General features: G+C 37.6%; 1 protein-coding gene across 2 annotated transcripts in view; it reads right to left on the bottom strand.

The window, feature by feature from the left end:
• The window catches only part of LOC588932 (synergin gamma), a 30,030-nt gene extending 12,585 nt beyond the window's left edge, over positions 1–17,445 (bottom strand). The window contains exons 1-11 of one of the 2 annotated variants that reach the window (XM_003730801.3): positions 17,279–17,445; positions 12,886–13,111; positions 11,648–11,820; positions 10,273–10,514; positions 9,271–9,510; positions 8,451–8,672; positions 7,787–8,126; positions 7,203–7,425; positions 6,361–6,595; positions 4,881–5,000; positions 2,627–2,764 (exon numbers count right to left, since the gene is read on the bottom strand). In XM_003730801.3, the coding sequence (XP_003730849.1) occupies positions 2,627–2,764; positions 4,881–5,000; positions 6,361–6,595; positions 7,203–7,425; positions 7,787–8,126; positions 8,451–8,672; positions 9,271–9,510; positions 10,273–10,514; positions 11,648–11,820; positions 12,886–13,111; positions 17,279–17,289 (2,170 nt within the window). In that variant the 5' untranslated portion in view covers positions 17,290–17,445. The remainder of the gene's footprint in view (positions 1–2,626; positions 2,765–4,880; positions 5,001–6,360; positions 6,596–7,202; positions 7,426–7,786; positions 8,127–8,450; positions 8,673–9,270; positions 9,511–10,272; positions 10,515–11,647; positions 11,821–12,885; positions 13,112–17,278) is intronic. The other variant, XM_788591.5, reaches the window with a different exon arrangement.
• Between the last annotated feature and the right edge of the window lie 4,652 nt (positions 17,446–22,097).

The raw sequence follows: 22,097 nt of genomic DNA, 5'->3' as shown, positions 1-22,097 counted from the left end.
AAAGGTCAAATGTACTCACAGCACATTGACCTCTAATATTCCTTACACCGGGGAAAGGTCATATGTACTCACAGCACGTTGACCTCTAATATTCCTCACACTGGGGAAAGGTCATATGTACTCACAGCACGTTGACCTCTAATATTCCTCACATTGAGGAAAGGTCATATGTACTCACAGCATTTTGACCTCTAATATTCCTCACACTGGGGAAAGGTCATATGTACTCACAGCACGTTGACATCTAATATTCCTCACACTGGGAAAAGGTCATATGTGACCAAACTGACCATGCACCACAAAACGACCAAAAAGTCATCAGATATTATTATTTCTAGTTGAGGTTTGATTCTAAATGAGATTATTCTCGATTCAAACTTACACATATCACCAGAATCAGATGTTCCCAAAACACTTTGTAAACATAAAGAGTGTCCGGTCCCATAGAATTTAAGGGATCCGGTAACATTGTCTTAGATCCTTTTAAAAAATCTCTGATTTAGCTCATGCTGCAATGATAATTATAGTCGGTCAGGAACCCTGTGACTTTTACAAGCCGATTGCCTGTCTGATTATCAAGATATGTATGATTGAAAATCAAAATCAAATTTTGTGTTTGCCAAATGGTTTTCATAACACTACAGTCTACTATGGAAAACGAGTATGGTAAAACCGGTCACTCAAAGATTTTTACTTTTTTGAGGCACTTCTTGATCATTTTGAAGCGCAATTTTTTAGGGCTTCAATATAACACCATATCACAGACACTGATAACATGTAGGGCCGTGCATTTCAAATTTAACATTGTCAAACGATCCCTTTAATGATCACAGAATGTTTAATATTTTGGAGTTTATTGAAACACATTGACCTAAAACTAATGATTTTGTGCACTGGACAAAATGAGGATTCTAATTCAACAGAATCTTCTGAGAAGAGATTATCAGACTTTTCTACAACTTGTCACACTGTTTCAGCCTGTTCACTATTATGCCCGAGTATCAATGCACCACCTATGGGAAATTAAAATGAGACCAGCACAGAAGCAAGCGTCAAAGACAAACTCTAGATCAGATAAACATGGATTCAAGCCCTCTCCATGACATTCAGGTGGCTTTCGCATCAGATACACATTGCTAAGACGATGCAAAAAATGGATATGTAAAAATAGGTTAAAAGATCTAAGGCCAAAGACAGACAGAGTAGGTTAAGAGATCTAAGGCCAAAGACAGACAGAGTAGGTTAAGAGATCTAAGGCCAAAGACACAGAGTAGGTAAGGCAGGAAGTGAGTAAAAGAGATATAACAAAAATAAATGACAAAAAGGTCAGAAAGACATATATAGACATAAAGCCAAAGACACACTGATAGACGGACAAATAAAAGAACAGACAGACTGGCAATCATAAATGTAGAACAGACATATATTCAGCTAAACAGAGATACAGATAGACCCCACAGTCAGCCATAACGCAGATAGACATAACGGAAATAGACATAAAAATGTACAGAGACAGACAGGGAGTAATAAATCAAATCAGACAGACAGACATTTAAAAAAATATATTAAAAAATAGCACATTTACACACAAAAAAGTAGTAGGAGAGAGAGAGCAATAGGCACACACACACAGTCACAGACAGGCAATCTGACATCCCCATTTCAAATGTAAAACTCTCAAAAACTGCCATGCAAAACCTTGCATGAAAATGAAAGGCAAACAGCATGAAGGGGGGGGGGGGGGTAGCTAGGTACATCATCAACCTCTAGGCATATTAACTGATCTGTGTGTTATTTGGTTTGTACTAAAGACTATTTAATACATGTATATCCCTTTTCCTGTTCTATATATAACACATTATTTGATCTATGATACGTAATATGTCATATATCTCTAAATGTCCTCTGAAGAGAAAAAAGTCTGTTTCACTCTAATAATCAAAAGAAGTGGCTTGTAGAGAGAAAATAATGCGATGGTTGTGATATCACATGTGCATGAGCACACTCCTTAGGGGAGATTCCCATTGGGTACGGGAATCTGGTTGTCCCTGTATTAAGCCTATGGGAATCAGATAATTCAAGAGTCAATAGGTTAATAGCGATCCCAACACTACAAGATTCCTTTGTGGCCTGGTCTCAGTCTGATTCTTTCTCAAATACTTTTGACCCCGATAAGTTTCAGTGACTTTTCTGCTTCAACTAAGCCAATTTCTAAAAAGAGACAAATACCTTTATAGAGAAAGAGAAAAGGGAAGGTGAAGTGAAGTGAGACACTAGATTAAACTATTTCCTTGCCCTAATGCCTTGTTTCTGGAACAAAATATCTTACTAATCACACTAGTACAAATATATGCTACTTTTCTTAACAATGAATAATCTACTAAATAGAAACAATTGAACAATATAAACACTACGATATTGAAGAAGATATCCACACAAGGTAACCATGGATACCATGGAAACAAAAGCTGACTAAAGGCTGCTTCAATAAAAACAAACACTGCATAAAATAGAGGGTATGAGGTAATGTACAATCCACTTGATATTGACATGCATGATGCAAGACAGAGGCCAGGAAGTGATACAAAGGGTCACCACCATGAAACGAGAGGTCAACTGAACAAACCTGAGAGAGAACTTGAGGAAGCAGAGTCGTAGGAACGCGTGGTCAACTTGTCGTATATCGTGTTCTGGTCCCAGATAAAGGGGGAGCTCCGCCCACTTGATGGGGCGGGAGAATTGGCAAAGATGTAGCAATTCTCCTCTACCCATGCCACGCAGTGTTTGATAATGGGGAACACATGTAAGGTCTCAAATTACGGATCAATAACAAATATCACACTTATAGATCATTCAGTGTGTACAATTTTGAAAAATTTTAGGGTTTGCATTCCTGGAAATATGATGTTTGTCAAAAATGCAATCATGATTATTAAAAATATTGAACAGCTGCTTATGGAAATATTATTCAAAGAAGGGATACATGAAATTTATCAAACCTGATAAAAGAATAAGTGTGACACAAATTCAAAACAACCTAGAATACACATTAGTAGAACAACTTTTAGAAGAAGAAGGAAAGAAAAAGAAAGAAAGAGTGAATCACCACTGCATAAGTATACTTTAATCCTCAAGCTTTGAAGAATCATTGGGTAGGAAAGATTGTATTTTTCTGGATGAAGAACATGAAAGAGCAAGTATATATATTGAATAATCAACAAAAGTAAAGTATACATTGTTTAATATGCAACTAATCCTTTCAGTGCCATTGGTGGCTAAGCCAGTTTAATTTTAAATTCATCAATAAATAAACCAAAGTAGCTCATTTTTTTAGACTGTTAAATAATAATCCTCATCGAAGACCTCTTTCATGAAATCTAATTTGTAATACATGTATGTAAACTTAGTGGTTAACCGTGGATTAAATGGAGTCATTTATATGCAAAGAAAAATTCTAAAATCTTATCTTTGTTTTCTTTTTCAACCCATGATACTCAAGTCAGGACAACCTTATGCTTTTCTTTCTTGCAAAAATACAGTACCATAGGGTTAGACCAGGCGTGTTGAAAGCAAGTCTGCACAAGTGACTTGAAAGACAAATTTGGCAGCATTTTGAGAAATCTTCTAACATAACCAAATTTCCATGTATTTTGTACATAAACCTATGAAAAACTTTTGCTCCATTTTAGCCTGACCCGCAACTATAATTTGTCATTGATTTCATTGTATAGAGTAAACTTTTTTCACAAAAGTTGCACAATTAGAATATTCCTGAATGTGTGCCATGATATGTGGCAGTAATGCAGGACCTACAAAGATTGTATAACAGGTTTGAAATCACCCCTCCATTGACTATGAGGAGACTGAGGACCAATTACCAATTTATAGTTTGCTCTGTATTGCTTGGATCATAAGTTTAAAATATTACTTCTGTAAGGGATAGTGCATGTATGAATACTGTCATTATACTCAAAATGAAAGTTAAATACTCATAAGTACACTAGTCAACATACTCTTCTACATACGCATGCATACACAATTCAACTTTGAGTACATAAATCCATGTGAGCCATGACACTCTTAAATCCTTTAACACTAAAATGTCTTGTTTGGGGAGTATATTTCTATCTTTTAACAATACAAGAATTATTTTTCCTTTTTTGGTGCATGAAATCAAATCTATTCAACAATCAGACAAGTATTTCCATGCGTGTAACTTAATTCCTTCAAAATTCTGTGAATTTGTAAGTTTACTCTTCCTATGTTGTCAGAAATACAAGAAAATTGCATCATAGGCATAATTTCACAAGATAACTTTTACATAATGGTGCCTTTTTATTATTGATTGTCTTGCATGATACAAAAAATGTCACATTGTAAAAAAACTTGAGTATCAATTCTACATTTTTTGAATAATTTAAAAGTTTCCTTGTCCTAAATACAATAAACAAACTTTTGCATTCTACCAAAGTATGGGACTGAAAGGAAGGCATATAATCATCTACTAAATAAACTACCTAAAGCCACTATAAAAGCTATAACCCCTTGCCTGCACAGATTTACTATTGGTTTTCAGACACATGCTTAGAACAGAAAAATGAGACAATTCAGCAGACCTGGAAAAGGAGTACAATATGTGAAGAAGAGGTGAAGAGTTAGTAGAATTAAAACACTTTACACAAGTCACATGAAATATATCTGCAGAGAAATACGGACAACTATATCAATATGTACACACCAGCAGTCAGTAGTGATTAAGCTCAGAAAACAAACTGAAAGTCAACCTACCCTTCATCTGGCAATAGACTGTTCCATGAGACATTACATTGAATATGAAATGGGCTGTTCCATTATAAATCAAAGGGTTTAAGTAGACTAACCTTGCATGTAGGCTGGTGATGATGAAGTTTTGTTAGAAGCTGACGAGGATGGAATGACAAGAGATGTCAGGGTTGTAGCAGGTTTCTTTCCTGCTTTAGAACTGCTCTCTGTAAATTTGCCTGTTTCAATCAAAGTAAACCACATACCTTGTTTATTTTATACAAAATTATATGCGAACTGCAGAGTTTGTATATATAAGTAAATTACGAGAAGTGTATATATTTCCATTCGAAGGAAACAATTTGAAGCACATATGTACATACCCTTTAAACATAAGTAGCATGGATATTGCTATGAATCAGGCAACCTTTGATAAATGAATTTAACCTTGGTTTATGAATAAAAACCTTGTGGCATGGTCCATTGCTATATTTGGGAAAGTAGAAGGTCACATTTCCCAGATACTCTACTGACATAGATGAATTTCAATGGTAAAAACAAATGGGGAAATTTTGTATGAATTATTTCGAATTAGAAATTTGACCATATGAGATGGAAAATGTTCACACAATTCAATAATTTCACTCTAATCATCTACAATAAATGTTCTGATGAAGAAGTTGGAATAAGATAGGATTCAAACTCTTGTATTTATGTTTACAAATTGATTTACAATACTGCCCCATCTTATATTGCTGATGCTATTATTGACACTATGGTCCCTCACTTGGTCTTTTTTTTCTTTAAAGAACACTACTAGACTTGTTATTCCCAGTTTAAATCTTTCCCCTAACAAAAGAATCCTCTATTGTACTGCCTTAGAACTTAGAAAATGTCAAATGCTCAATAAAAGCAAGATTCCGGGTACATTATACCCACCTGACCCTAACCTTTACTTACTGATTGAAGGAAGGACACTTGTCATATACCTAGTTAGTAAAACCTGTGATACATTCCTTGAGCATAGCACATTACATAGCACCATTACTCACTGATTGAAGGAAGGACGCTTGTCATATACCTACTTAGTAAAACCTGTGATACATTCCTTGAGCATAGCACATTACATAGCACCATTACTCACTGATTGAAGGAAGGACGCTTGTCATATACCTAGTTAGTATAAACTGTGATACATTCCTTGTGATAGTACATCACATAGAACCATTACTCACTGATTGAAGGAAGGACGCTTGTCATATACCTAGTTAGTATAAACTGTGATACATTCCTTGTGATAGTACATCACATAGAACCATTACTCACTGATTGAAGGAAGGACGCTTGTCATATACCTAGTTAGTATAAACTGTGATACATTCCTTGTGATAGTACATCACATAGAACCATTACTCACTGATTGAAGGAAGGACGCTTGTCATATACCTAGTTAGTATAAACTGTGATACATTCCTTGTGATAGTACATCACATAGAACCATTACTCACTGATTGAAGGAAGGACGCTTGTCATATACCTAGTTAGTATAAACTGTGATACATTCCTTGTGATAGTACATCACATAGAACCATTACTTACTGATTGAAGGAAGGACGCTTGGTACCCTAGGAATGGTGACAGCAGCAGTCTTTGGGGCTTCCTGGAATGGAGCAAAGTCCTCCTCCTCCTCCTCATCAATCTTTGTGCCTTCTTGGTGGGGTTGTGTTGATGGTGGCTGATGAGAAGCAGGTTGTTGGGCAGCAGTGGGGTTGAGCTGGGGGATAGGTGCTTCTGGTAGGCTGCACAGAGCTGCAATAGATACCTCCTGGCCTCTCTGATGAATGGAAGCAAGCAATAGCAGGCATACATGTATGAGGAGGTTAGAGGATAATGGGTTCTAAAAGCACTGTACAAAGTTTATATAATATACGTCTTTAAACAGAGAGCAGGCAACTTTTCATCGAAGAATTACAGACAGCATCTCAGATTTTCTGTGATGTTTTAACTTTTTTTTGGTGCATTTGTTTGTAGCAGGATGTAACGTCCTCTTGAGCCAAAGAAACAGCGATGCCTCTCATAGCAGTCAATATATCTATCATATAGCCTCACACTCAGTAAACAAAGTAGCTAAAACATTGTTATTTTCAAGTTCCAAGCAGTCTTGAAGCATTTCAGTAACTTCTTTAACAGATATGAATGTATTTCATATGTGTGCTTTATGTACATTTTCTGAACATTACTGTAAAAATACTAGTAAAATAAATGGTTTGAAGTAGTATGATTGCTCATATTTGTCATCTTTTTCAATTAAATTTTAGAATAAGCAATCAGCTTTAACACAGGAGTTTGGTGAGCCCCAACTTGTCTGTTCCAGTGAGGAACCCCTGTATTAAAGTTTGTAATATCTGAATTGCTCCATGTGAAATATTATGACTACAAACCTGAGCATGAGCAATAAGAGCCAATCCCATGTAAAGCTCTTGAGCCACCAGCTGACCAGGAAGTGCGTAGTTGACCATTGACCAGATATGACCAAGCAAAGGACGGTCCAGTCCAGAGAGAAGGAGTATAGGGTATAGAAGGTTGGTTTGTATGGCTCCATCATTGGTAGATGCCTCGAGGACTTGATGATAGACCATTGGCAATGAGGACTCATTCTGAAGCCTGCAAGACAAACATTGATAAAAGATTCTTCTTGACAGAGGATGCATTGTACGACTGGCTTCTATAAATTTAAAGAGATAGTCTACCCCGATATAAAGTTGATTTTAGCACTAACAAAATAATTAATTTATGTTTCCTCTTACATAAATTTCCATCTTACATATGCCCTAGATATAAATCATTGCACATATTTTTTACACAACCATATGAAAGTATCTATTCCTTCATCAATGGAGACAGGATGGCTCAGTGGTAGAGCAGAGGTCTCATGATCCAAGATATGCTTTCTTTGTTGTAAGGTAAAATAAATCATTAATAAAGATTTCACACTTTGATTCTTCTTCCTCAAGTTTAAACTCACCAGTTTGGAAGTTGACCAGGATTTTGATGTTGCTGGAATGCAGGCAATGTTACAGGCTGCCCAACATCACTTTGGCCCATTCCTCCTTGGACAGCGGTTATGGGATTCTGCTGCCCTCCTTGGGCTGCAGAGGGAAGGGTGAAGAGTGTGGTCAAGTCTTCACTCTCCCGCTGCCATAACCTAGACTTGTTACTTGGTGTGAAGGTACTAACCGACTTATGCTGGATGGTTGTATGATCCTTGACTTCATTTAGTGATGGTTTCTGGTTGAATCGTTTACGCTGTTTCTGGGATTCAGAGAGATCTGTAGACTGCTTCATCATGTTCTCTAAGGATGACCCTGGTAATATGAACGGTATTTCAGGTTTTTATCATGAAATGAAAGGAAACAGTTGGGATTGCATATTCATGTCCATTCAAATAAAAGGATATAATCATGAATTAAACGAAAATTTTCAGAAAGGTCTGAAGGTACAATTATATCATTAGCATTTTTGTCCAACTTAAAACATGTAATATGAACTGAAACATATTTTTCACATTGCTAGTCATTAAAGTGTAACTCAGGTTTATATTTTCTCAATGTGAACATGTAATGAAGAGGTCATATAATTTATCCCATCAATCCTGTAAGTATAAGGCTGGAATGATATTAACCACATACCCATGGCCTTTGGATCAGCCTTTGGATCAGAGAATGGATTCTCTTCTACTTGTTTCTTATCATGGTCTTGCTTCTGTGTGTCTGAGTCACTCTGAGGGGCACTCTGAGGGGCACCAGGCCCTCCTCCGAGGAAGTCTCCAAAGCTATCATCATCACCTTCTGATGGTAGGGCTTGTGACCCAGGCTCCACTTTCAGTTCAGTTACAGGATGTACAACAGACTCTAAAATGTTCAAACCAGAAATACAGAAACGCTAAGAGACTGAAAACTCATTCGGATTATGATGTGATATCTGTCATTTCATGTGCTTCATTGAGCTTCAACAAATTTCTTATGTTACATTTTTAGAAATTTTTAGTTATTTTTTAAATAGATTTGTGATGCATAGCTTCATCTGAGCAGCAGCTAACCAATTTGATTGGTCTTTTTGAGAGGCTCCTTACAGAGACTGCGGGTGTTGCTAGCTGTTAACAATTATCTTTTAATAATAATAATAATATTTTAAAGTCCACTCCAAATTTTATTAGGTTAAACCGAAAGGGACTTTTTTTTTTGCCCAATTGATAATGAGCCCGGCAGCCACTGAGCAGCGCCAGATCAACGTTACTCTATCCCTTATTGTTGAACGCCAAACAAGGTAGCAGCAACTCCCGTCTTTTAACGTCTTTTGGTATGACGCGGCCGGGGTTTGAACCCACGACCTCCCGGTTGTGAGGCGGACGCTCTACTGAGCCAACACACCGGTTTGATATCTGAACTGGCTATTGTAAGTAATTGCACAATATACAGTGTCTATATAATAATTGTATTGTTCCCAAACCTGAATTTGAAGGGGCATGGAGAAACTCCCCAAAGTCATCTTCTTTAGTTTGACCCCCGCTAGATGTCAATGGTGCAGCCTTCTGAAATCCACTGAATCCATCATCCATACTTTGAGAATGAATCACGGTGGGTGTAGCACCAGCTGGAGGATTCTGTGGTTGCCTAGCACCTAAAACCACACCCTGCATTCCAGGATGATGACCTTGTGGAATAAAACCAACCGATTGCACAGGCATGCCTGGAATAACAAGAAGCCAACAAGAAATAAATCTATGCATTTACCAACACTTCTCTGGTGACACGTCCATATTGCCAACAGGGTATCGGCCATACTGCCAACAGGATATCGGCCATACTGCCAACAAGAAAATAAATCTATGCATTTACCAACACTTCTCTGGTGACACGTCCATACTGCCAACAGGGTATCGGCAATACTTACGAGATACATATAATGTCTTTACATGGAATGACAATTTGGATTTAAGCATTAGATACTATTGATAATCTTGTTCGTGAATATAAAAGACTTCTGAAATTATTATTGGCTACTTTTGCTGTTCAATTTTCATGTTCATGTACAGGTGTACAGTACATGCAAATATCATATAAAAAATATCAACTTTATTCATCCATGTATTTTCATTTTCACTGTGTGGAGGATGTCTGCAATTCCTCGAAATGGACACAATAAATCTTCTTGAAACTTGTACATTTACTTGGGCTTGGAAGGAACTGATCTAGTAACACTTTTGATGTCATCAGGTTATTGTGATGCCATCTGTATGTAATTTTGTCAATAAATTAGCATCAAGAAATTGAAACACATCTTTTTAACAGAAAGTCTCTGCTACTCGTATTAAGCATGATCAGAGACTATGTCATCATCTGCAATTTTGTGTCAATAAACATACTTGTGTTGTCTGTGCAAGACAGCACCTATGAATTTAAAAAGGCTCAAAATTTAACATTTTGAATTTGTTTCAAAACACTCAATTACCATGTTGATAATGTATTCCTGGTGCTTGGACCATGCTCGGATTCTGTTGAGTTTGTGGTGTCATTAAGCTCTTAGATAAGAGGTCTCCCATGTCAAGGCTCTTGGATCCCATAGAAGACCTCCCACCAGAAGAGAACTCCTTCAACTTTCTCTTCTGTTCTTCTCGAAAACGATCCTTCCTCTCTTGCTCCTCTTTCTTTTTCTGTTCCTCCAACATCTTCTTTTGTTTTTCTGCATATTTCCTACCAAAAAAAAAAATACCATTAGGCTTGGGGATCCCTCTTCATCTTCAAACTCTCTCAAACACTCATTCTTTGCATGTTGCTGATAACATGAAACATCACAATCAAACTTCCAAGTAATACAGGTATTATGGTTAATATGACAATCTCTGCTAATCGTCTGTTCAATAGATTAAGCAGAGATTCTATTTTCAATCATTCATTTTACTTACTAGAAATGTTCAGGATACTGTACATGTCGTATTTCAGCATGACAATAATTACATCATTTGATAAATGGAGCGAATAAAGAGCAAAATCTAGTAAATTAATGAGGCTAAAACTTCCTTTCTCTCTTCTCCTTCTTCTTCTGACTCCCATTCTTTACTTTCTCTTCCTATTTCTCCTTTTTTTCGCATCCATCATCCATATCATTTCATTGCTTTTGTCTGTATATTTTGCTTTTAATTATTATACTTCTACCTTATTATAAAAGACACTGTGTCAAAATTATTTTGAGGAACTTAAATTCTACAAGCTACACATGTACGTATATGCTCTTTATTAAGTTCTTTTTTTCATATGTAATTTCGAAATTATTTAGTATGCAATACAAATTATTTGCTCTGAACAAATACGATGTGTTAATTTTCTTTAGTTCTTCATTTACAGTAAAACACAGTTTCAATATTGTTACCAGATAGAATCATCCTCTATGATACAATTTTATTACCACGGTTTAGGTCAATGTTCTCAAATGGTACCCAGATCGTGAAAACAAGGCTAAAAAATCCAAAAATTTCATGGAATTGACCTTTTGACATACTAATCTATTCAGTTTGTCTCCCTATGATGTGGCATGTTACCACCAAGTTTTAAGTTCATGCCTCCAATGGTTATGAGATATCATGTAAACAGGGCTAAAACCTTAAATTTCAGAAATTGACCTCTATGACAATCAACTTTTGACCTATTTACCTCAAAATTGAATCAGATCGTTGTTTGAAGTTCATATTTCAAATGGTTTTTGAGATATCAGGCTAAAAAAAAAGCAGGACAGACAGACAACCCAAAAGCATTATGCATCCAGCAACAACCCAGGCTTCCTTTTTTCATTTGAAATACCAGGTTCCCTGAATTACATGCACACTTACTTGAGTTGTTCTGGTGTCATATTCTGCTGAGTCTGGATATTCTGCTGACCAATGCCAGGTATGATCCCTGCTTGCTGACCAACTCCTCTAGTCATCATACCTGGCTGGATTACCCCTGCTTGACCAATGAATGGACCTTGCTGCATTACCATCTGACCATATCCAGGTGTTGGCTTTAAAGAAAAATACAATTCCTTTAATAGTAAATAATATGTTGACATCTCGTTCCACATCACAATCTATGAGGTGAAGTGACTGAACATGCAAAGGAAGTTTGAAACCCCCTTAGTCTTTATATTCTATTCATCAGTCAGCATTGACTTTGCTAATCTTTCTGAAATATCATATTCTGCTTTCCAAAGTCAACACAAATCACCACTGGATTTACAAGACAACTAGACCTATGACTGAGTATTGAGTTAATGTAAATAAAAACAATGGTAATGCAATGGGTTCTAATTAACATGCAAAGGTGACAACTCTCCTCTACACAGGGCTTTATTTATTTATTTATTTATTTATTTCTGATCTTTTGACAGGGTAGCCCATTCACCAGCAAGTAGTGGTCTTCCATGGGGCCCTGAATGAACATATTTACATCGTTTATAACATTTATACAGAACAGTTACAAAAATAATACTCGTTTGCAAAATTAACATATATCATTAACCTAGTAAGCAGTAATGTCAATAGGAAAATATTAATTTCATGTAACATTCTACCAGAGGGATGAAATGTTTTCCACTGCAACATAGCCTGTGTCTATGAAACAGGGGAGGGGCACATAACACACAATGTAGGCTTCAGTCACCAATCTGGGTTGGATTCAAACCCACTATCTTAGGTTCGACAAGCAGTGCAGACGTACTACTGTATCAGGGTTTACCCATGTTCCCCTACACTTCCACAAAGAGTACATGTACAGTAATTGGGTTCTTAACCTCTTTACATGTAGGTGGTGATTCTCCTACACACAAGAACTCCATTTAACATCCTATCAGAGGGATAGAGTGTTTTGCTATTGTAACCAGCATGCATGTTTATTAACACACAATGCGGACTGCAGACATCCATCTAGGCTGACTTCGAACCCAAGATCATTAGTATGACAGGCAGATGATTTATCAGCTGAGCAAACCTTCCCTCTGCTCTTTTCCTTTTTTTTTTTAAACCGTGTGATTTGAAAAGTAGTTTTTACATCACAGATTGTTTTTGTTTTTTAATTATCTCTCACTTACGTAAATTCCTGCAACAGGCTGACTATGATACATGTGGGGAGCCATTCCCCCAGTCTGTCCCTGTGGTTGATGTTGCTGAGGTGGCTGTTGTTGGTGCATCATATGAAAGCTCTGCTGCTGTTGCTGCTGAGGTGTACCCATTGCGAACTGTCCCTGGATATTGGTCATTCCACCAGGTCCTGGTGGTACACGATAGTTCCCTGAAGGCTGGGAGCCATAGGGAGGTCTGATTATAAAGAACATACATAAAATGATGGATGTGCATGCCATATGTAAGTACATAGCACAGCATTGGTGCCTATTACTTATTAATTTATCAGTAATACAACATGCTTGGTCAGAAAAAAACAATTGAAATTGACTGAGTTTTAGACAAAAATTGTCAAACACAGACATAAAATCATAGAAAATGTAACTTTAAAATTTCAATCCAAGCATTTTGTTTAACATTGCCAAAAACTTAACAAGAAAATTAAAATACATACAGGTGTATAACAATTAACATGTGCAGAAAATACCAACAGAATGGCTGAGAGGTTTGATTCTAAGAAATACAAAGAGATTAGTAATAGTATTATACTTATTAGCATTGAGTGGTGAAGCCTGGGAGCAAGAGGGGATGGATGTATATGGGACGTTGAGGAGCTTGATAGGTTTTGTTATCTTGGGGATACAATCAACAGCGGTGGTGAATGCGAAATTACATTCACTTGGCAAGAAGATGCAGGTTGTGGGTTAATGATGTTTAATAACTTACAAGAGCGTCTAGTATAAAAAGGTGCACCCAAGGGAGTTTACTAAATTCAGTGAACTACGTGTGTGTGCAACTGTGCATAGTTTAGTACACTACAGCAATCACTATTATTATTAATATAAAGACAGCATCAAAGTGGCAATGCAAAATCAGGCATTTTCATGTACGTCGCATGCATTTGCATTTGCAGATGAACCAATAATGCTCAGAGGTCAGCGTTTTTGTAATGAAAAGCTACAGTCACAAGGATTTGTACAAACGATGTGAATCTCCCTGTTCGTAAGATTAAGAATTCCCAGAGTTTGTAAGAGATTCATAGATGGGGCAGTCTAGTTTGTTATGTCCTTCTTACTCACGGCGTTCATACAAACGCCGTTTAATTTTGATGGTTGTATGTGTAACTCATTAACTGACTGCATTCTCAAGTCTTTCTTAAGAAGATCTTACAAATGTTGTGTACCCTCCCTAGACTATCCCCAATCCTTACCCTAACCTTAAAATTTAAATCCGGCCCCAAATAATTTAAGTATGTAGTTCTAGAATCTACTTAGGCCAGCACTTGCATTGTGCAGCGGTTTGCCATTAAACCTTTGAAAAAGTGAATTACTAATATCAATGTCTTTCCGAAAAATACTCCAAAAATAACAAGAAAATTGACACGAAACAGGTAATAAACATAACAACCTTTAACTCATGATCTTTATTTAAACATTGATGAATATTTACTTCATTTTGGGTATGTTTTGGTGGGGTATCTCCACTACGGAGTTACGGGTCAAATTTTGGATAGTCTAGACTTCTGAACAAGCGCCCTGCTACCTAGATACTACTTACAGCTTTATTTTATTTGCAAACCTGTCCAGAAAGAAATAGATGAAAATGTGAAGAAAATTGAAAACTGTATAGCTGATGTAAGGAACTGGATGATTGAGAGTCGCTTAAAACTAAATGATGCAAAAACAGAATTCATTTTGCTTGGCAACAGTAGACAGCTCAGTAAAATTAAGGTTTCTCATGTTCAAGTTGGTTCTGTCCCTGTATCTCCTGTACATCAAGCTAGGAATCTTGGTGTAATATTTGATTCTGCCATGTCGCTCGAAACCCATATTTCAAATTGTGTTAAACTGGCCAATTGTAATCTACGTAATATCCGTGCAATTAGGCAATATCTCTCACCTCAATCCACCCAACAGTTAGTACATGCTTTTGTTACTTCGCACCTTGATAATTGCAATTCATTACTCTTTCGACTACCCGCCAACCAAATTAACCGATTGCAAAAAGTTCAGAATGCTGCTGCTCACCTTGTAACTAACACCAGAATATCATCACATATCACTCCTATCTTGAAATCTCTGCACTGGCTCCCTGTTCAACAGCGTGTGATATATAAAATTCTACTCTTAACCTAATGTGCACTAAATGATCTAGCTCCAGAATATATTTCATCCCTTCTATCACCCCACTCTGCAGGTCGTTCTGGTTTACGTTCATCACATAATATTAGACTTAAAGAAATACGTACCAAAAGAAATTGGGGGGATAGAGCATTTGCATCAGCAGCTCCTTCTTTGTGGAATAAGTTACCTTTCTCTATTCAGACGGCCAACACTCTCTCTACTTTCAAAACTGGGCTTAAAACTCACCTGATGCTCAATGCATATTGTTAAATTTCAATGTTCTTTTTATACAATGCATGCAAAACAAACAATCGCACTGTGCCACATTGTATGTACCTTGGCACCATGAAGTTGTATGATCTAATGCAAGTTAACATTTAATATTTCTTTAATCTTAAGTATGTTAAATATTAATTTAAATTATTTGTATGCGCCTTGAGCATCTCTAGAGATGGATATGTTGCGCTTTATAAATATTGTTATTATTATTTATTATTATTACCTAGGCCTAGATCTAACCCTAACCCTAACCCTAACAATTCGCAACTATTCTTGTTCCAGGCTTTTGGGCGCTAGTGTAGTTCTGTATCCTTTTTTTTTAGCAGTTTAATATCCATGCTTAGCAAAGGAATTTTAGCCCAATTCAATTGTTTACTAATTTTAATCATAATCATACATGTGTATATTGCATTTTCCATCTGAATTTGGATCACATCCGACATCGGGAAACCTCCATTTAATTTAGGGCTTCGATGTCAACGACGTCGCTCAGTACCGTCTCAACGCTATAGGCCCGCACCTCAAACTGAAGCTGTCAGTCCAAAATTATGCAAACTTCTTGCATTTTATGGTAATACGCGCATGCACGATACCATAACCCATACAAGAAGTTTGCATAATTTTGGACTGATAGTGATAGAGTAAAGGAGCCGGTAATAGGCCAGCTCCAGTTTTCGGCTGATTGGTTGGATGCAAGGTAAAATCACTCTAAAATACATCGCATAATAGCATAACACATATCCCACACATACCATACCATGCCAGTGTCACTGAAGAACCACATTTGCAATGAAAAATATATCCTAAAATATCACATTTTAGCGATGTAATCGGCGGTCCCGCTACCCGAATCTGAAAAATCGAGTATTTTACGCGTGTCTGTAAGAAATATGGGGACCATAAAATGAGCTTTATTTCAAGTATTTTTCAGATTTAGAGCCCGATTTTGTGCTAGTCGCAAGCTCAAAAGTATCTCATCGCATGTATTAAATCAATGCAGCCGCACACCGCAACGCACACACGATATCTCTGTCTAATTCAGATTCCAACTTCCAATCACCGCTGTGCCCGTCTTCGGCCAGGCGAGCACTCGGGAGCTCCGGCGTGGGATACCTGCTCCGCCCGCTTGTGCTGTACATCAGCGCGGAAACGCACGGCGCGCGCGAGCGCTTCCTATTGACTTTGTACATGAGGCCGTAAACTGAAACGCTCGGCCGATAACAGCTAGGCTCCAAAACAGTGAAAATTGAAATGAATATTGTCATGGCAATTCGTGATTTTTTTCTGGGATTCTTTTTTTGTTTAAATAATAATAATATTTGCTTCATGATTTGAACAAAAAATGATAATAAATAGGAAGTAAAGGGTCCTAAAAAAAAGGATTTTGTCTTAAGTGGCTGAAAACGGGCTCCTTTACTCTACAACTGTAGACTAGCTTCAGTTTGAGTTGCAAAGCTGTAGACTAGTAGTAGAGACAGTACTGAGCGACGACGTCGACATCGAAGCCTTAAACGGAGGCTTCCCGATTTCGGATGTGATCCAAATTCAGGTGGAAAATGTGATATAGATCTAGTCTAGGTCTATGATTATGATTAAAATTAGATCTAGTGAAAAATTGGGCTAAATTTCCTTTGCCAAGAATGCATGAAACTGCTAAAAAAATGGATACGGAACTAGATCTACACTAGCGCCAGATTTTGTTTCTACTTTGGGCAGAATCCGGATAATTACCCTTAACTTCTGTGATATCATACAGGTGCAGATGACATTTAATTCTTGATCTTGCTAGTCAATCCAACGACACTACCGGTAAAGAGACAACATCATTCCCGATCCCGCGCCCGGTCCGGCCGGCGGCCCCGCCCCCGCCCGACGACCTAACATTTGTCTAGACTAGTCTACGTTTCTTTGCAAAAAGAGGCTTAGAGCGGTAAAATAGATCTTGAAAATTCAACATTACCTGTAAGACATAGTAAAATAACCGCTCCCTGGCCTAAGAAAATGAAGTATGGCCGATTTCCTGTACAGTTGGTAGTACAATACCGCTCAATCGTCAAAATTACGTTCCGGTTGAAAATGTACGTACCGTAGGTCTACCGTAAAGTACCCGTAAACAACACATATGGCGAGTAGTCGCAGTACAGTGTATACTGTGCTTATCCGTCTACATAAGGTTTTGGGACAGTTCGACCAATTTACAGCTCGACCATTCATAACCCGACCAACTACCCTGGACAACTTGACCAGGTTGCGTTACGTTATCAGGCGCGGTCGGGTCATGCATAGAGAAAAGTATTATTGGTGTCAGGTCAGAAAAATTAGAGCCTGATTGAGGTAATGTCAGAGGTAAAAATGTAAGTGGTAAAATGACATAGATAGACAGATATTAGTTTGTCATTATCACAAAATAATTACTCAGCAGCTGTAAACGATGGTCAAGAACGAATTGCGAAGATTAGGAAAGGACGCAATCAATGAAGGATCTTAGGTGCCAAAAATGGGCAGGGTCCACATGGTACAGCCAACGGCGACGGTTTCCCTGCAGTGTCGATAGAATCAGGAAAATAATTTTAATTTCTGTACCAAAGAGCAGTAGCATACGCAGGATTTTTTCACGGGGGCCCGGGGGGTTAACATTTTTAAATCGGGCCGAAATTTTCGCAACGACTCAGCCAGCCGCTGAATAAGCGGGGAAGGGAGGGGGTATAAGAGGACATATTTTTGTTTTCTTCTCAGCAAAGCCGCTGAATAAGCGGGGGAGGGGGGGTAAGAGGACATTTTTTTTTTTGGAGTCCCAAAACTATTTCGCCACGACTCAGCCAGCCGCTGAATAAGCGGGGAGGGGGGGGGGGGGTTAAGAGGACATATTTTTTATTTTTTTGTTGGTCCTAAACATTTCGCAATGACTCAGCCAGCCGCTGAAAAGGCGGGGGGGAGGGGGGCAGGAGGACATATTTTCTTCTTTTTTGGGGTCCCAAAATTTGAAAATTTGACAGATCGAAATTTTGTTCCGTCCCGGAGGGGGGGGGGGGGGGTAAGGTTACCTTTTTTAGGTCATCAAAAAACGACACAAAAATCCAAAGGGGAGGGGGGGGGGGGTTCTTCCAAAATACACACATAAACAAAACCAAAGTGGGGGGGGGGGGGGGGGGTTAACCCCCATAACTTCCCCCCCCCCCCGCTCCCCCTGCGTATGCGCCTGCCAAACAGTATCATCATTTCAAGATTTTATTTCTTAAACTCAACTTGGACGTACGCTTTAGGCCGGGGTGTCGATACCGGGGGGGATGGGGGGATATACCCCCCCCCCCAATATTTGAGGTGGGGGGGGGGGTGGCCTGTACAATCATCCCCCCCCCCCCCAATAATTCACCATCAACAAAAAAAAAAAAAGAGAAAAATAAATGATGAGAGCCCGATTAAAGTAGTTAATGGTTATTGCTCGCAAGATGACCATCAATATTCACATTTTGCTATCTCATTTTCATCATACATACATATATACTAAGTAAATGAGACAACCGTATATGAGACAAGAATAAATTGAATTCTCGCTCATACGGCTTCATCAGGAATTGATAAATTTATTCAATTTGTTCAATCAACAGCATCATAGAAATGCAGTGCGCCAAATGCAAAGACGCAGCGTTAAAAAGCAACGAGCTAAATGTTAAGCGCGTGAGCGAAAAAGTAGCAATCTGCAATACATATCAGACAATCCTGGACAGTGTAAACATAGATGAACTCTGTGACGAACTCGTGATGAGATAGGAGACAAGGAGAAAGCTTCCGCGCTTCGCGCGGGGGCGGGGAAACTGAATTCAGACAAGGATTAAGAGTCGAGAATGGTACATCGAATCGTCTTCTTTCTTTGATAATCTAATGAAACGTCAGAGCTTCCGCGCTTCGCACGGAGAATGGCTGAATTCAGACAAGGATTAAAGGTAATACAAAGTTTTGGTAAATTTTGAAAATTGGGTGGATAGTGACTCTTTACAATTTTGATATAATATTTGGATGCCCCTGTGGATGTATTATAAGCACTAGAAAGTTTAGCCCCTAAAACACTCCTACTTTCGAGAAAAATTGAATATAAAAATTTACCGGTGCTCCCGGTAAATTTTTATAAATTTCACATAGCACCTACGGCTGTTCAATGGTAGCTACGACCATGAAAATCTCACAATATGTAGTTGTGATACATAATTTTCAAACGGGAATAGCTAATCGGTCGATTTTAGTCAATAAACATTGTTTTATAGGTTGGTTGGTTGGTTCTTCGTTTAGATGGCGCTCTTCAATCTCAAAGATTATTTGCGCCAGTCAATTTCGTGTATAGCTTTGGCGTGGGCTTCGGAAATCAAGCCCACGAGCGACTTTCCTTGGTGAAATGAAATTAATAGTGATATGGTTTTATATAAAAAAAAAAAAAAAAAAAAAAAAAAAGCTGCAATATTAAAATTGCATAAAATGCACATAAAAGGCGAGATGGGAGTTAGTTGCAATTGTTCATGGAAAAACCGCAAATACTTCATTTTATATATTATTACAGGATCGACATAAGTTAAGGGGATCCCTGATAGCTTTAAAAGCTATCTAAAACGATTAGTATCGTATATGTAACCCAATAATTCACGAGTAAAAATTGGGTTAGACATCAATAATTGTTTCAGATTGGGGTTGTTCAATTTAATCCTTTCTTTTAAGAGACGTCTATCTTTGTCGTATTTTGTACAATAGAAAATAAAATGTTTAATTGTTTCATCTTCTTGACAAACTTCACAAAGACCAGTATCGTGTTGGTTAATTTGAAAAAGGTAATAATTTAAACTACAGTTACCTACTCTTAGTTGTTGTATCAAGCATTCTTCTCTGCGAGATAGGCCTTGTCTATGTATGGGCTTTGAAACGTCGCTATGCAAAGCATATAAAAATCTACCGTGTTCTGCATTGTCCCATTCTGCTTGCCATAATTTGTTATAATGGATCAAACGAGAGGCTGCCAATTCACTTCTTGTATTTGGTATAACTATGTCTATACACCTTTTCATGGCTCCTTTTTTGGCAGCCCGATCTACGATCTCATTGCCCCTAATATCGCAATGTGACGGAATCCATTCAAAAGCAACACAAACATCCTTAAACTGCAAAATATTAATTATGGATAAAATTTCATTTACAATAGCACATCTAATAAAGTATGAATCGATCATTTGTAAAGCTGACAAAGCGTCGCTAAAAATTACCACCGAAGAGGATTCAATAAATGTATTAATCCACTCTAGTGCCATTAGTATGGCCACTAGTTCTGCTCTCATAATACAGACATGGGATAATCTAAAAAATTCACCACATTATAATGAGACACATAAAACGCGGCTCCTGTCTTCCCATCCTCGAGTTTAGAACCATCTGTATATATATGTAAAAACCCATTCCATGAATTTCCAATGCTATCTAGAACAATCGATTTTATTTCAAATGGAGGCATTTCCTTTTTTTGCACTTTGCCATGGTGTTCGAAAGACACTTGTGGTCGTGCTAACCGCCATTCTGGGATTTTCGGCAATAAGTTGGTTTGCCCTTCCACCACTACTTCGTCTCTAAAGGATCGCAGTTTAAAAGGTCCTTCTCCTATCTTCCATTCTAAGTTATTTAAATCATAGTCATCACCCAATACTTCTTTTGTTGGGTGGTTTAAAGTACTAATAAGACAGTAAATAAACTCGAAAGTTATCATTTAACAACCTTCTACGATATCTCAGAGGCAGCTCCCCGGTCAAAACTTGTAAAGCCTGCAAGGACACATTGTGTATTGTGCCTGTAATAATCTTTAAGGCTCTGTATTGGATAGAGTCAAGTTTTTTTGTTAAAGATATACAAGCAGAATCATACATTTCACTCCCATAGTCCAAAATGGATAGGATAAGTCCTTTATAAATCATCATCAAAATCTCATACTTACTTCCCCAGGGGGTGCCGGAGACACAACGTAGCAAGTTTATTCTTTTCTTACATTTATCAATGATAGAATCTATATGGACAGACCAAGTTAAATTGGAGTCAAACCTCACACCAAGGAACTTATACTGCTCGCATATAGGTAGATTATGTCCTTTTATTTGTAGAAGAATATCTTTCTTTTGTTTGTTGGTAAAGACTAATACTGCAGATTTGGTAGGGGAAACGTTTAACTTCCACGTCCAACACCATATCTCAAGCTCATGCAGGGCCTCTTGTAATTTCCTGCGGGCCAGCTCTAAATCCTTATTTGAACACCAGATTGCAATGTCATCAGCATAGCAAGATAATTTAACATCACTTACATTTATCTTGAGATCATTTAACATTAAAGTAAATAATAAAGGACTTAATGAACTTCCTTGCGAGATTCCATTTTCTAACGTGTAGTGGCGAGACATATAGTTATTTATCCTCACATTAGAAATCCTACTCAATAGAAATGCTTTTATAAAAAGTAACATTTTTCCACCAATGCCTAAGATAGATAATTTTCTTAGTAGACCTGTTTTCCATAGCGAATCATATGCTTTTTCTAAATCAAGAAAGACCGCTACGGTATATTTTTTACTTTTCAAGGATATATGTATGTCCGTCTCCAATCTCACTAAGTGATCTTTGACATTCCTATATTTGCGGAAGCCAGATTGAATAGGATTTAATAGTCTGTTCTTTTCTAGAAACCACGTCAGGCGATTTTTTATCATTTTTTCCATAATTTTAGAGAATGTTGATATCAACGAAATCGGCCTATAAGA

The sequence above is a fragment of the Strongylocentrotus purpuratus genome, unplaced genomic scaffold (genome assembly GCF_000002235.5).
Source record: "Strongylocentrotus purpuratus isolate Spur 01 unplaced genomic scaffold, Spur_5.0 spur5_scaffold_2, whole genome shotgun sequence".
Classification (NCBI taxonomy): domain Eukaryota; kingdom Metazoa; phylum Echinodermata; class Echinoidea; order Camarodonta; family Strongylocentrotidae; genus Strongylocentrotus; species Strongylocentrotus purpuratus.
The sequence above is the reverse complement of the archived record's forward strand: the minus strand, read 5'-3'. Positions and strand labels throughout refer to the sequence as shown.